At 43.9% G+C, this 15,994-nt stretch overlaps 1 protein-coding gene across 8 annotated transcripts in view; it reads right to left on the minus strand.

The window, feature by feature from the left end:
• Nucleotides 1-15,909, minus strand: part of LOC308064655 (uncharacterized protein) — an 88,111-nt gene extending 72,202 nt beyond the window's left edge. For 2 of the 8 annotated variants that reach the window (XR_013928465.1, XR_013928468.1), the window contains exons 1-2: nucleotides 1,786-15,909; nucleotides 1,460-1,521 (exon numbers count right to left, since the gene is read on the minus strand). Coding sequence is in view for 1 of the 8 variants with exons in the window: in XM_080389433.1 (XP_080245559.1) it covers nucleotides 1,464-1,521; nucleotides 2,584-2,590 (65 nt within the window). In the remaining 7 variants the exon portion in view is untranslated. Of the gene's footprint in view, nucleotides 1-1,459 lie in introns of all 8 variants that reach the window. The other 6 variants (XR_013928466.1, XR_013928470.1, XR_013928464.1 and 3 more) reach the window with 5 other exon arrangements.
• Nucleotides 15,910-15,994: the final 85 nt, after the last annotated feature.

The following is a 15,994-nucleotide window of genomic DNA, read 5'->3' on the forward strand; positions in this document are numbered from 1 at the left end:
ATTGCCCAACTTCTCTTTATAAGGTCCCATTTTCAGTTTGCTTGCAGCTCATCCAACCCTTTATCAGTTCCAGCTCACGTTTCAAGCTTAACGCCTGCCTACAGCTCACTGCCTGTTTGTTAGGTTTATGGGTTTTCTTTGATTGAGTTGGGGGCAGATATCTTGCTTTCTGATTAACCAGTTCAGCTGTGTCCAAGAGAGGTTTGTCAAAACAGCAACAAAGTTGTGGCTTTCTCCCTGTAATTGCTCCCTGTGGCAGAGAACTGAAATTTGTCAGGCTGATGATCCTCAGGTCATGAATCTGCCGTGAAAGCCCATGCCAAAAGGACTCCTGGTGGCAATCAGATTGCAAACGAGCAGCTCGGTCGCGTTCCAGCCCACACAGTAGGTGAAGCTGGTCCTTCCTTACAGCAGTTACTCCCAGCTGCACCAACAGCATGGAAGCACTGTCATCTGCCTACAACTCAGAAAGCCCAGCAGCTAGGCCGGCCAAAAAAAGCCTTATGAGAGAAAGCCTGAGGAATCTCAGCCAAGCACTGGTGCAGAAGAGAAGTGCTTGGTCACTTGGGGTTTCATGCAGGGACGGAGCAGGCTGGCCAGTCCCAGCCCCTCTAAACTGATCCCCGTTACTGCATGGCACCTACTGCCTACGTGTGCAGCACTACAACATCATCATGAGCAGCATGTGACCATCTCAGGAAGGGAGTGCTAAACTGAAGAGGGCACAGGCACTACGTGTGGTGAGCAGGCTTGCAGGCAAGAACCTACCCCGTCACTGTGCAGTTTGTAGTCACCAAGTGATCCACACATTCCCTGTGAGGGTGAAATCTGCCTAGACCAAAACCAAGTAAATGACCTATGAGTCTGTTGTTGCTATCACCCTCTGTCATCAGTTTTCTTTTAGTCCAAAGAAATTAATAAAAACTAATTCAGAAGACGCTCTAACTAATTTCTGGGGGTTAGTATGTTCCGTATGCTCTGGGTAAATATGTGAGAATGATAGGCATGTGGCTGCTTCTCGGACCTGGGAGATTGTCATATTGATAAGCCACCATCAAACAATCAATTAGCATTGATTAATTAGAGGGGAGGTGAAGGACAGCAAAGATACTGTAATCCTGTTTTCTGAACAATGGATCTGAGCATGTAAACTCCAAGCATTCCTAAGCCATGGGCCCTGGAATATAAGGTGTCTGGAGCAGGACGTCCTAGGTGAAGAGGAGTTGTATCCTGGAGGAAGAAGAAAGGCTTTCTGCGGAGAGACCAGGCAACTCTGTGAAGGCAGCAGTAATAAAAGGGTATGGATGACAGAAGTTTGAAAGCTAAAGCTGGAGAAGGGCAGGGAATAAAGCAAGGGAGATTTATTTGGAGGGAGGACCACTGAAAGCCTGTCCACTTCCCACTCTTCCCCTTTAAGGACTGAAATAGGACTAGAGAAGCTAGGACTAGGTCTTCCTACCTACCTCCCAGGCCAGTCCCATCGGCTCCAAGGCGTATCAGAGGTCCCTCGCCACAGCCAGGCTGAAATAGGGAAAAAGCAGATACCAGTTTCATGAGTCCCCTGTTGGGGTACAGGCTGGTTCCCACAACTGCCTAAGGTTGTGATGGGACGTAGCTCAGTCAGGTACCTGCAGCACCAGAGGGCACCAGACAGCAAGGAGCAGGTGTCAACCAGGTCCTTGGAGCTACAGAGCTAAGGGGGTAGGAACAGGGGGCTGAACTGCAAAAGTAGGTAGGAAGAGCTATATAACATGAAAGTCAGGGTGGCAATGTCAACAGACATACCTATTATCTTAATTTGCTCTTTGTAACCAACTTGGAGTAAAACTCAAGATACATGGCTTCTGGGGTTTCTCTCTTTGCCCTGTCAAATCAAGAAAATGAGGCTACGATGTAAATTTAACCTACCTTCTCTACTACTTCTACCTTCTCTGACGTGGACCTGCCCATACCCAAACGTTTGCATATCCCAAACATGGCTTTGCAGAATGTCAAAGACAAGGGAACTACCAGAGCTACTTTGCAAGTGTGGTGAAACTTGTGCTGTTAGCCTGTATGGCCAGCACTCATTTACAGCCCTAGAAGCAAGAAGACACAGGGTAAACCTTTCAGCCCTCACACTGCCCCTTGCAGCCCACCCAGTCTAATGCCAGAGATACCATCTGCTCTCCCTTGGTGTCTGTCACCGAAGCCATTGGTCTCAGTTGTTTTTCTGCCTTCTGTTAACAATCCTGGTGGCAAGAAGGCCCAGAGGCACTCCCCGTGACACAAATCTCTGCATTGATGCGATCATTTGAACACTGGAAAAATCAGGCTTCCTTTTCCCCTCTGCGTCCTTGCGCTCTTGAAATTAGATTTCGTTTAATGTAGGGTAATTAATGAGTCCTCTCTTCAAAAACAGCACATCAGCTAGGCTACAGACCTAACTCTTCAGCTGCATGACAGAGAGAAGTATTACCTCCTTCCTACACAGCCTGCTCAGAACCAGGTCTCGGGGCTCTAATGGGCTGTGGAAGAGAAGCAGCTGTGGCCAAAGCAGACACCCAGCCTGGGAAACACTTGGGGGAAGAGAAAATACCCTACCTGGCATGATGATTTATGGATGTGTTCAGGGCAAGACTTTCAACTGTTCCCCAGCTACACAGCCATCTTCCTCTTTCTACCCTACAAATTAGATCCTCTAAATCCCCTGTTTAGCTTCTTTTTCAGGTCGCTTCATTTTTTGTCACAGTAGCTGCTCGGAGCAGCAGAGGCCACCTTTTTGCTGAGGTCATCACAGGGCTTTTCAGCTAAATTAGCTGCTTTTGCTCTGGCAGCCCCTCATTTAAACTCACTCTCTTACTGCTCCTCTCGAGTTTCAAGCAGGCTGGGCCACCAAGAGTGAGAGGATGTGGTCTGCCAATCGCATTGGAGATTAGAAACACCTCAGCTTGGAATGGAAACTAAGAAAAATATGAGAGTGCAGCTGAATAGGAGTAAGTATTCAGAAAACCTTGATGCGTCATCTTAATCATCTTCCTATTCATGAACACACTTGAAACCTCTTACAAGGTTATGATAAGGAGTCGCTCACCAGAGCTACAAGAAGACAAAGCATTCTGGTTTTTTCCAAGCAGCAAGTTGCAACATGCAAGTGAACGCTGGGTGCAGAACACTTCTCACCCCCATGTTCCCATCCAGAACTGTATTTACCCTTACTAAATGATGAACTACATCCTACAGCTGTGCTACATATTTCAGACTAACAAGGGCAGGAGTAAGGTCATACCAATTCTAGAGTGCTGCCTATCGAGACAAAGGGACTCATGCTGTGTCATGCGCTCTGTATTTCATGCAGCCTAGCCTTAGACTATTTCCCGAATCCCTTGTTTTCCTGGGGACATGGCAACAGTTCGTGTACACTGCTCTGAAGTTAAAGACCTGGCCAGCTTATGTGTTTTTCCCTTCCCCTACTAAACATTATCTTGTTCCTTTAAACCCTGTTTAACCTTAACTTTGGTTCCTGTTTCTCTGCAGGGCCCATACACCAACATGAGAAGTGAAAGCAGCTATTTCTGTTTCTTTCCACCACTCTGAGCAGTGCCTGAATGCTTGAAAATGAGTAAGAGCCAGAGACATGTCCAAGAGGCAGAGTGAATCTCCTGTTCCAGCTCTAAACAAAAGAGATCCTTGAACAAACCCTCTGGTGCAGAATCTCTAGCCCTCATCTAGTAATGGGAGTTTGCTCCGCTGCCAACGACGCAGTCAGACTGCACAGGAGCGGAACACTACAGTTGGGATCCATCTTGCTGAACATGAGCTGTCTCAAAAATTCAGATGGTCACCTAGGCCTCTTCAGCACACAACAAAGATGGATAGAAAAAGAAAATTAAAATTAAAAAGAAAAAAAAAAAGAGAGAAAGGAAAATAGGAAGAAAAAGAAGAAAAAATGAAAAGAAAAAAGATTAAAAAAAGGAAAAGAAAAAGGAAAAGGAAAAGGAAAAGAAATAGGAAAAGGAAAAGAAAAAGAAAAAAAAGAAAAAGAAAAAGAAAAAGAAAAAGAAAAAGAAAAAGAAAAAGAAAAAGAAAAAGAAAAAGAAAAAGAAAAAGAAAAAGAAAAAGGAAAAGGAAAAGGAAAAGAAAAAGAAAAAGAAAAAGAAGAAAAGAAGGGTTCATCACAGCCATGTCACACCTATTTTGGGATGGAACAAATTGTTCCTGGAAGGTGCCTCTTTGTCTCCATAGGGAGTAAAGACTGGTGTGGGCTAGACATTATCAGATGGCTGGGCTCAGGTGAGAGACACCGAAACCATCTTGAACCAGTATGTTTATCCGGGTCTTTTGCCAGTCTGTGCATTTGTCTCTAGGATCTCCTGACACTGTTACTTCCCAGGCATCCAGAGGGCAGTTAGGTGGTGCCTCCAGTGACCCCATGTTTCTGTTGCTTTCTGGCTGGTTTTGTTCCCAGGAAGTTACTTCCCTTCAACCAGGAACACGATTCTAGAATCCCAAAGATGATAGGCTATATGGAGGAAAAGAAAATGAGATTACATCTCCCCCGCTCTTAATGGTTCTGAAAAATGCCCAAAAGCTGCCCTTAAATGAGTAGTTCTGTGAGCGGTGTAACCAGTGCCTCCTGATTTCCTATGGATTTCTGTTTATGGTTAAGTTCTCTGATGCTTAATAACATACAAATGCCAATTACAGCTTCTCCTGCACTCGGGGAGGTCATAATGATCCACTCCCATGTAACGTGTCTGGTGCCAGCCGTGCGTTCTGCCTGGGCCTTCCCTCCAGAGCACATCCAGGGTATGTCTTCTCCTAGAGAGCCAGCCGCTTTCCTGGTTGGAATTGGCCTATGACTTCAAAGGTCTGGGTGGGGTGGCAGAAACACATGGCTAGTCTTCCAGCAAATACAGCAAGCCTCTTAACAACACAAAAAGATTCCATTTTGTACTGTAAAGAGCTAAGAATGAAAATACCGTTTCCTCTGCACAACTTTCAATTAAAAGTTTTCTTCACCTCTGCCTTTTCTTCCCGTTACATCACACCTTTGAAGGCACAGGCCTGGCAGATGGTAAGAAGAGAGCAGTTGTTTTTGTTACTGTTTAGATACAGAGCACCTTAATGTATGTTAGTAACTGCTGAGTTGGGTGGAAAAAGGATTTCTGATGGAAAATTGTGCCTCCCTTCCCCCTCCCCCCCCAAAAAAAAAACCCCAAACAACAGAGGTACTTGGAAAGATAAAGGGTAATTCAGTCTTTTGAATGCTCGTATCGTAAAACTGAATATGAAATAATTACCGTAACTAGTTCCTCCACCCTCTGCAACCTGGATGACATCCTTCTGTGTCATCCAAATAAATTTACTTGCAGAAAACACATTGCTTACTGCCTTATCTCAGTAACCCAAGCTCACACATACAAAAGAAGACCAAAGCCTTCTAAATCACCTGTCTCTGCAAAGAAATGAACTACAAAGATTCTAACTCTATTTCTTTCTTTAAAACTACTGGCAGTAGGACAGGCCTGTGATTTTATCCCTAAACAGGGTGTTCCTTAGGCTGTTTGCCAATTTAATTGACTTATTCATATCCTTCCCTTCCAGATTACCTCAGGGTGATTTACATGTTAGAGGCCTACAAACACTGATGATTCAGTGTGTGAAAACCGAAAACATTGTTCAGTGTCTGACGGGGTCCTCACTGGCTTTTGCCCCCAAATTAATTGTTCTTATTGGAACAGTCGAACTTATAATCAAAGTCTGACATCATCCTAATATTATACAAACAAAAGAGCTTCTAAAATACAATGGGACTAATGTAATTTGTTTTTTACTGGTGTTTCCAGGTACTCCATAGGAGCAAGCAACAGGCGAGGTTTTCAAATGGGAAAATACGGATGCTCCCAGCCCAGCTTCTTCAGTTTGCTGGCCATTTTGAAGACTGTCTCCTTCTGATTTTCCATGAATACATCACTCGGACCGAGTGCTAAAGAAATGCAAATACAGAGGCAATTTCATTTCCTCCCTCTGCAAAACACAACTTTTCTTACAGCAGTTCAACATCTACTTAATATGGTGTTATTTAGAACAAGCAGGAGGACTTGCAGTGAATTCAGAACAAATTTATTCACATGTTGAAGCTGAACTCTCTACCTAGGAAATACTTTGCAGGCCAGTTAAGGACAACTCTACCAAATACAGAAACAAGCAAAGATTTGTATTCCTCAATAAAGAAAAGGCTGAAAGAGGTTCATTTTGCCTCTTTGTTGATTAAATTCTTGGGCTTGCATCTATCTGTTTCTTTCTGTGACATGAACAGTTTTGATAAAATGCACCAGAAAACTTTGCAGAGCATCCTTCTTCTCTACATCTTTGTTACAACTTAGTATATTATTGTTTTAGTACTCTCACAAAAAGCAGTTACTCAGTCTCCCTTCAGGGGAAGATTACTAAACCCCGTATTCAAACAGATTCCATTTTCTCCTTACATTATGTGCCCCTACAGTGCCTTTACTAAGCAAGCTCCCTGCTTCTAGAGCAAACCTACTACTGGCCAAACAGCCACTCATGCAAATCCAGTACCCTCCCCGTAAGTTACCATTTTGCTTTCCAAAAGAAATCTCCATGCTTAACACCCATCTCCCTAAGACCATCAACCAGCACTTTTTAATCCATTTCACAGTAAGATTTTCGTAATGTCTTTAAAAGCCACAGGTTGCTTCGTAAGTCAGTCCTCACCATCCTGGTACTTGTTTTCACATGGACTTTGGCATATCAGCTGCTAATAAAGTTTGCGTTCTTTAATAACAGAGTTTATGCACTTAAATACATGCCGGAGGATGAACACATCTTCACCATTACAGCTGAAGTATGTTTCAAAGTCCACACTTTTAAATCAGCACAAACACCCTAAAACTAGTTTCCCTGTTTGCACTGACAGTTGTGGTTACAGGTGTTACGCACTTATAAGCTCTGCTTAGATATTAAAACTTGCACACAAAATCACTCGTATTTGCATTCACTGACTGTGCTTATCTACTAAAAATCTGCAATACAGTTGTCATGCCCACATTGACAACATGTTCATACAGAAGTTCTAAGCAACATCACAGAATTACTGCAGTCCACATATGTAAATGCAAGTGAGCCACTGCCTGAAGTTTTTAATATATAATACAGGGGAGCGAACATGTAATGAAATGGTGGGAAGAATGAGAGGTGAACTCCACACAATTAAAGCATATATGTACATAACTTTTATAAACAGCAAGAATGTTTCACTCCTACTGAATACTTTAAGAACACTTACACCACACACAAACCAGTAAATAAGATTCAGATCTCACAAGAAGTCCGTTGTAGGACCTGATCATTTAGTGTATAAGAGAGGCATTGCCTAACCAAGAGAAACAAACCCAGCCTGCACTCCAGGCTCACTGCAGGAAAGTGGCTAGCTGGCAGCCCAGGGAATTCTTCCTTGTTTACCCACAATAAAAAAGGATAATAAGGGTGTATGCGCTCACCCTTGTCTAGTTTTCACTTTCTTCAAGGAAAAGAGTTATGCTGATTCAGGGCTCTGGTTGTGGCCCAGGAGAATTTTGTTCTTATACTCCCCACACTAAAAAGTTCTCAAGATTTTCTCTCCCTTTCCTTAATTCAATCAATTCTAGTAACAGACACTTCTTTGTGGCTTGTCACCGAAGTATTTTAAGCACTCTGAATCCTGTCTCATTTTAGACTTGTTTCTAAAGGAGTCAGTTCTGGCCTTCAGCTCTTTGTTTTCTTTCAAAACCTTATTGAACAAGTTGTGCTCCTTTGCATTCATTTGAAGGACACAATGTTTTCTTTTGTCATGATAACGCTCCCTCTGCAACGTCCCAAACTTACAATCAAATGCAAAAATAAAACTATCTTTTCCATTTATTCTTCTTAAGAGCATCCTGATGGCTGTGCATTTCAGATAACCACTGGAAAGGCCATGCTGGGGGTAACAACGGAGATAACGGTGCTGAATCCTTGCTCAGTGTAGCTCAGCCAAGAAAAGCCCTTAGTGCATTTTATTCAGGAACATCCAGGTTACAGCTCTATATTTACAGCTGCAGTAGGTCTAGGGCCTCCCACCTGCGCTGGGCCCACATTAGCAGTGCCTTTTCTAAAACATTAAAGGTAAGCATGTGTTGTGTGAGCGTGGGTATTGTGCAGAAAACCTGCTTCCACCCAAGTCAACAGGAAAACAAAACAGTCTAGGAGTCAGAGCTTTCCTTTCTTTTATTTAAATGCCAACCAGTGTTTTATGTGGTTGTTTATTAAATAATAATACTACAATAATGCCCAGGGGCTCCAATTAGGACTGGGAAGTCACTCCAGTGGGATTGTGCAAAGGCGGAGGAAGGGACGGCGGGCTGGGAATTGGACGGCTCCCCAGCAGCGAGGAGCACAGGCTCCCCTTGGCAGGCGGGGAGGGCTGCTCCCACTGCTCCCCGCCACCGGCAGCAGTTAAGCCTTTTGTTTGCGTGGGAGTTTGATGTTACTTTGGTTTTCAGTTTTATTCGTTTGGGGTTTTTTAATGTCAAGATATAGAATAACCAGGAAGACGTACAAAGAGGTTTTCTTCAAAGTAGCTGAGCCCGCAGAGGGAAAAAGAGAGTGTATGTAGATGTATATGCTAATTCTTATTAATTAAAACCAGAGTGCTGTGCTAGAGCTGTGCACAGGCTTTATTAGCTAATATTAAAACAAAGGGCTGATTCGCCTTCCACAGAAATTTCACCTTGGCAAAGCCCTGTTTGCTGCAGCAGAGTTACTCCTCGCTTCACACCAACGTGAGCGCAGGATAAGGCTGGGAGCCCTCAGGAAGGACTCAAAAGCTGATAATAAAACAAAAGGACAAACAGGAGGCACATGGGGAGGACAATACTAAGGAGTGGGATAAGAAGCATGTTGCTCTTGGCAGAAAGCAACTGGCAAAAATTGTGTTGTCAGTCTCTTGCCCAGTTCTTTTTGTTTTGTTATGAAACAGGATTTGTTTTTATTATAGAGGAATGGGATATATTTCAGCAGAGGAATCTGAGCTGGATAGGCTTTATGGCAGAAGTACGTTTTATGGGGAGATTTGAATGAAGACAGCGTGGATATGATTCACAAGATGGGTGCAGTTGTTCCAGGCTTAAACAAAAAGGGCAGCATGAACGAAAGGCCTTGGAGGAAAGCAGGAAGAGGGAAGGAAGGAAGGAAGGAAGCAATCAGAGGAAAGCCGGGCTGGACCAGAACATGTGAGAGCAACAACACAAATCCCAAATTAATGCAGCAGCAGAACAATGACGAGCCCAAAAGGTGAGGTATGAAACTGAAGAGAGGAACAACCCAAGAAGGGGCACAACAGTGACAAGATGCTGTCACTTGGTGAGGAACAAGGGGAAGGAGGGTAGTGAAAACTTTGTCTCCTGGAATGGGGAACAGAGACACCCTGAACTGAGTGGAAAGAGGAAGCTAAAGCTTCCCTGGGAGAAACTTCTAGAAAGCTCGTAATTTATGAGCATCTGCAGGCTAAAGATGACCTAAGTCTGGGGAAGAATTTTGGAAACAGGGTCTGAGGTGGGGAAACAGGTCGTTGGAAATACTTCACAGAATAAAAAGCATGGCCTAAGACCAGCATTCGTATGGGAGAGAAAAGAGAAGAAATGAGCTCAAGAGATGACAGAATTACTGGTGGTGGTGGAGAAAGGATGAGGAAGGGATTTGCCTGCAGAAAATGGTCATCATCTCCTGTTTTATGAATGGAAAAAGCACGCTAAACTGAGAAGTACCGCATGGGATTGGCAGAGGGGGGCAGAGATGGGGAAGCGGAGGAGTGGATCAGAGGTGGAGAAGCAAGTTAAGCAGTAGGTGTGTACAGATGGTACAATGCACACACATACCACCCGCATGCGAAACTGGGGAGCATCCCAGAGGTCAGCTGCAGAGGCAGGGAGGAGGTTTTTGAGAACAAAATGTAGCCAGATACTATCTGAAAAAAACGAGAAGGATGGAAAAGACAAGTAAGATAGTGACAGAGAAGTTGAACCCTTCATACATGATCTGGGAGAGAAAGAGTTTTAATTCAGGTCCTCAGTTCTTCATTGTAGAAGAACTGAGTTTAATAAAAATTTTCAGCTGGCTTCCACTGATTATCCATGCAAAATTTCCAAAGAAGCAACAGGTTTGCATTGAAAAGTACATGCCCATTTCTTCAATGTGCACACTAGACTACAGAGCTACGTCTTGCGAGTGAACAGAATGGATGGTGTCACGAACCTCCTCCTAGACCTGAGGAAATTCATAGGAACTGGTTAATATGTCTCAGTTGTCATTGTGTCCTATGCTGGTTTGTTCACTAACATACTGGCACAGAAGAAAAGCCTGACCTTCACTACATCTCAGCCTGACACAGTTGCATAAGCTCGTGGATGATCCAGGCTACGGTCCACCAAAACAGTGCAGACAAGTTCACAACTCTAAATGTATCTGACTTCAATGTGATTAATTCACATGTTCAGTATGACTCACATGATTAACATCTGGCCTGTAATTTTTTTTCACCATTCCAGTTCAATGTATATTTAGTTACTTGATTCTACTCTCCAGTTAATATGTAATACTACGCTGCTCCTTTACCCGTATGAACACTTACGAAAAATTAATGGTCCTACAAAGATACAAGAGAAGATTTTGGAAAAAATCTTTGTATGAGAAATAAAGTTTTCCTTCCTGCTAAAGCACTGTGCCAGTTTTTTGAGATCAAGAGCAAACCAGAATTTAGTGTGGTGCAGTGTTTCTCCAAAACTCAGGCAAGGAACGTTATATGTGAGTTTTAAAAATATGCATTCCTTACAATAGAAAAAGGAAGGAAGATAAGAGATAGTCATAATGTAAATGCTTGTGTATTAAAATGCTTGACAGTGGAGGGTAATGGTGTGCAGGATGTGGGGATGTAAGGCATTCTTTCTTTAGGTTGCAGTAACATTTCCAGTACCTCATGACACTGCCCTTCCTACACTCCATTACCATTTTGGTGAACCTACACAAGGTTGTGATTGACAATGGATGGAAAAGCGTGCTGATCCACGCTTTGCTATTGTTGACACTTCTCTGAAATTGTCAAGGTAATTGCAGTAGTCAGAGCTGCAAAATTTTTCTCGCTGCTCCCTAATTATTCTATATCCAGGTCCATTAGCACAATTCATATGTATACACGAGTGAGTTCCCTTTATAGCCTCAATGAATTACTCTGAATATAGGTAAATTGACTCAAATGGGTTATTACTGCCTCACCTCCTTGCCAGTTGTCACAGTTTAACCCCATCCAGCAACCGAGCCCCACGCAGCCGCTCGCTCCCTGCCCCCAGTGGGATGGGGGAGAGAACTGGAAGAGTGAAAGTGAGAAAACTCGTGGGTTGAGATAAAGACAGTTTAACAGGTAAAGCAGAAGCCACGCACGCAAGCAAAGCAGAACAAGGAATTCATTCACCACTTCCCCTGGCACCAGGTGTTCAGCCATCCCCAGGAAAGCCGGGCTCCGTCGTGTGTGACAGGTACTTGGGAAGACAAACGCCATCACTCCGCACGTTCCCCCTTCCTCCTTCTCCCCCAGCTTTATATGCTGAACGTGGCGCCATGTGGTATGGGACATCCCTTTGGTCAGCTGGGGTCAGCTGCCCCGGCGGTGCCCCCTCCCAGCTCCTTGTGCCCCCCCAGCCCGGTCGCGGCTGGGGCGCAGTGAGGAGCAGAAAAGGCCTCGGCTCTGTGCAAGCCCCGCTCAGCCACAGCTAAAACATCCCGGAGTTATCAGCGCTGTTTCCGGCACGAATCCAAAACATAGCCCCGAATCCAAAACATAGCCCCGAATCCAAAACATGGCCCCGTACTAGCTACTGTGAAGAAATTTAACTCTACCCCAGCCAAAACCAGCACACAAGTAAAAAGTTTAGGTCCACTGTGACTTTGTTGTCACCCCCTTGTATTACAAAACAACTGCAAGGACTTCCTGGGTCATTCACGATGGTCTCATGCCACTGAGAGCAATCATACCATACAATCCCTTTTCTTAAAATATTAAGCCTTATCTAAAGACCACCTAAGCTTCATCTAAAGATTTGAGGTTGATTTTGTTTATTTTCACCCCTGCTACTGACAGAGTGCTTGGAAACTCATTCCTCTGGCAGTTACAAATCTTCCTCTTATTTCCAGTTTGGGTGAGATAACTGGCAGTTCCTGTATCAACACACTCCGCATCACTAAAATAGATTTTAAAGATCTCCTGAATTCACCTCCTTGCACTTTTAGAGAAGAATCATTGACTTCAACAGTTACTTGGTTGGGCCGATAACCTTTAACAATCCTTTTATTTCTTGCTATAAGCAAGTTTTCTATTTCTGTTTTCCTAATCAGCTCAGTCACCTTTTTCTGGACAAGTTCTGGTTTTAGTTAATCTTTGCTGCATACGTATGAGTGGAGTATATGCAGGATTTTAGAGGAAATAGATGGTTTGAATGTCTTTTATCGGCAAATATACTTCTGTACTTCTGCTGGAAATACCTTAGTACCTTAGGCCTAAGAAACGTATTTGTCCTATTGAAGGTCACTGCACATTGCAGGTTCAGATCATAATTTCTGGTACAGTTTACCAGTGCAAGACAGCACCTAAAGAAGCAGAGCTGACCTTCACTGACCTCTGGCTTTCATTCATGTTCCTGTCTATCCTTTCCCTTTGCCAGCGCTGTGCCACTGTACAGCAAAGCATATGGAGAAATTCATTCCATTTTTCTTTTGGATGTTTTTCTCACCTTACAATTCCTACACTAATACCCATTTTTTCAACTTAACCAATGCTTTTTCACTCAGCACCACACAAACACTTCACCAAAGTCCTGACAAATAACCTCCACTGCATTTTGTCCTCAAAATCTGCAACCACAGCGTGTACCTGATACATCGGTAAGAAATCTTCAGTATGCATGGCCAAATTCAAGTGGAATGACACTGTTTAAAGTGACTTTTGCTCACTCAGCATGAGATGAAAGAAGCCTTAGAAAACAGCTCAGCTAACTGGTGGTCCCACATCAGCAAGTACAACCAGCTAATGAGAAATGAGCTACTGTGTGAAGTGGGAGGAATATGATGGTTAGACAGCATAAAAGGAAAGGCAAGGATTGTGATATGGACCCTGCATGAAATGAATAGGACTCAAGGAAAAGGAAGAGGAAGCAGAGTTAAGATGGTATATAAAGAGAATGAAAGGAAAACGGGGGGGTGGGGGGTGCGGTGGAAACAACCACCAAACAAAAAACAATGGGGGAATGGAGAAATGGCAGAAGGGAAAAGAAGACGGCATAAAGGCTAACACTGGTCAACTATGACATTTCCAGCTGAGTCCCAAAGCAATATATTGAAAGGGTTACCTTCCCACCCCATTCAGAGCTGTACAAAGGTCAAAATGTTGCCCTGCATCTGGACCCATCCTTTTAACAGGTGTCATGCTTGAAGTGCAGATCCAATAAAACCAGTACAACAGCAGTTATAAACAAGCTCCCCCATTCCCAGTATTAATAAAATGTGTGGGTACTATTTATTTTAAAAATATGCTTATAATATATAATTTTAAAGGCACACCATGTAGCACATAATGGGACACTGCAAATCAGTTATATAATAAGTAAGCAGAAGAACGAACAATATAAACAGTGGTTTGCAGCCTTGACCCTATGGTGTTTCCTGCCACAATGAAAGTAAAAACACATGTTCCCTGACAACCATCGAGCACTTTGTCACTGCTGTTGGACATTTTGCTGCCTTAGGGCTCATCTACATGCGAAGCTACATTGGTTTAGCTGGGTTTAATTTGCTGCAAAGGGCTCTGTGAATTCTTATTTTGACTTAAATCAGACTTACTTCAGTTTAGCTCAACAAATTAAAGGCCAGATAAAGTCTGAGTAACTGTTGATTAGAACAATCATTGATCTAATCAATTGCTTAAAATTATAGCGCTCCCTGCGTTGGCAAAAGCTTGCTTTCTAGTAGCTTATCTTGAAGTTTTGCCTGATTCCTCAGACTGTTTTAATTGACTGAATGGTCTTTAGGATCTGGTGTCACTCGAGTTAATATAACCAGATCTTTTCTGCTGCTGAATGCAGAATATATATCTATATACAAAATATTAAGTTCAGTGGGACAAATACTAAATTCAGGGGGAAACTGCTGGTTATTCTAGAAATACTTTTTTTTCAATAGCGCACCCAAACACAGGCACTTCTCAGCATACAGATGAAGGCAGAAGTGGCTGTCTTGGTCCTGTGTGGGTACAGGGCATTCCAAACTAAGCAAGTGAATCATACACATACTGAGAGACACTCAGGGTTTCCTTAATTCAGAGCCTGCAAGAACGACTTCCATCTTCCTGGGTGAAGTCTTGGTAAGAATACTTAAGACTGTTCACGAACACAGGGAAACTTATCTACTTAAGGAAATGAGGAATTAAAACTGAATGGAAAATCAGCCATCATTATTCCAGCCATAAAGAAGAGTGTCCACAGAAGGAGTTATACCAGTATAGTAACAGTAGGGCAATTATAACACTGTAATAACATCAGTACATTTCCTGAGCCTTGTTATGGAGAACCAGAACTTAGGTTAGTTCTGGAAAGGCTTGTCAACAACCTCCTTACCAAGGAAATACTCTTAAGTACTTCCTCTGCAGAGGAAGAGGTAACAGCAGAGGAATCATTTTGATATTTTCTGTAATTAGTATTTGGCCAAGGCAAACCTAGGGTGAATTTCACATAATTGTTCCAACATTGTCACAACCTGTCACAGAAAGCAAATCATGATTTCCATTTTTGCTGGGCAGAAAGGCTCTGCCAGGTCACCCCATCACCTGAAGCCTTAGTTACACCAAGATCAGCAAAACCATATTGCTGGCAGAGACATCAGGTTTGTGTTTGGACTGACTGGGTACTGTTATGGCATAATTAACAATATATGCCACACATCAAACATGTAAAGCAAAAACTGGCTTCCAAATGATAGCAAGGTTTGTTTAATTTTTTTTTAATAATGTCACACACAAAAAGCTAGTTTATATTTCACAAGATAATCAAACCCCACCAAAATGTTAAAACTTTATGAGGGTACATCCTCATTTTGTCTTCCAAAGACAATCTGCCTTTATGTTAATCATTAAATTAACAGGATTACATACAGAAAATCTGAAGATTACATATATTTTGGGTCCTAACAACCTCTGTTAGCTTTTCTACTGGGGTGAACTGCAACAGTTTATTTTCATTAGGAAGCTGAGCAGGAAAGAGCTTTGCTCTTCCCACAAGCAGCTATAGTTCTTTGAACCTCTTCCCTCACAGTCCTCCTTAAGCAAGAAACCCCTTTACACAGCTGCAAGGAAACCAGTCAGTTACACAAAGATACAACTCCCGACACCATCAGGCCTTTACTAGCATGCCCTTAGCAGTCACCTCCACCTGCTTCGTGCCTGCCTCCTGCACGCTCCCTGCTCAGCCCTCATCATGGAGGCCACTGCACGCACTTTGCCCTTATCTGACGTACAGACAAACGCCCTGCAGAGATACGGCCGCTGTCGGGCCCGCTCAGCACCTGCGGGAACAGGAAGCCCCCAGCCGCAGCCGGCCAGGCCGCGGGGCCTAGCGCAGGCAGCGGGGCTCTTGCCCTCTTTGTGTCTCCGGCACCTGAGGGGAGCCCCCCTACCCCTCCTTTCCGCAGGGCCACGCTGCTTCCCCCGCGGCGCCGAGGGCGCCTGGCAGCCAACTCCGGAGCTGAGCTCCGAGCGCCACAACCCCGTCCCTTAACCCACACCCGCACCACCGCCTCTGAGGGGGGATTTAAACCAGAACACGGAAGCCGGGGCCGCCGGCGCGGAGCGCGACGGGATTTGGAGTCCCGCCGCGCCAGAGCGCGCCCTGCCCTTGAGCCGCGAGGCCGGGGCGGGAAAACCACGAGTCCCATG

Source organism: Falco punctatus (genome assembly GCF_963210335.1).
Source record: "Falco punctatus genome assembly, chromosome: 5".
NCBI classification, from domain to species: domain Eukaryota; kingdom Metazoa; phylum Chordata; class Aves; order Falconiformes; family Falconidae; genus Falco; species Falco punctatus.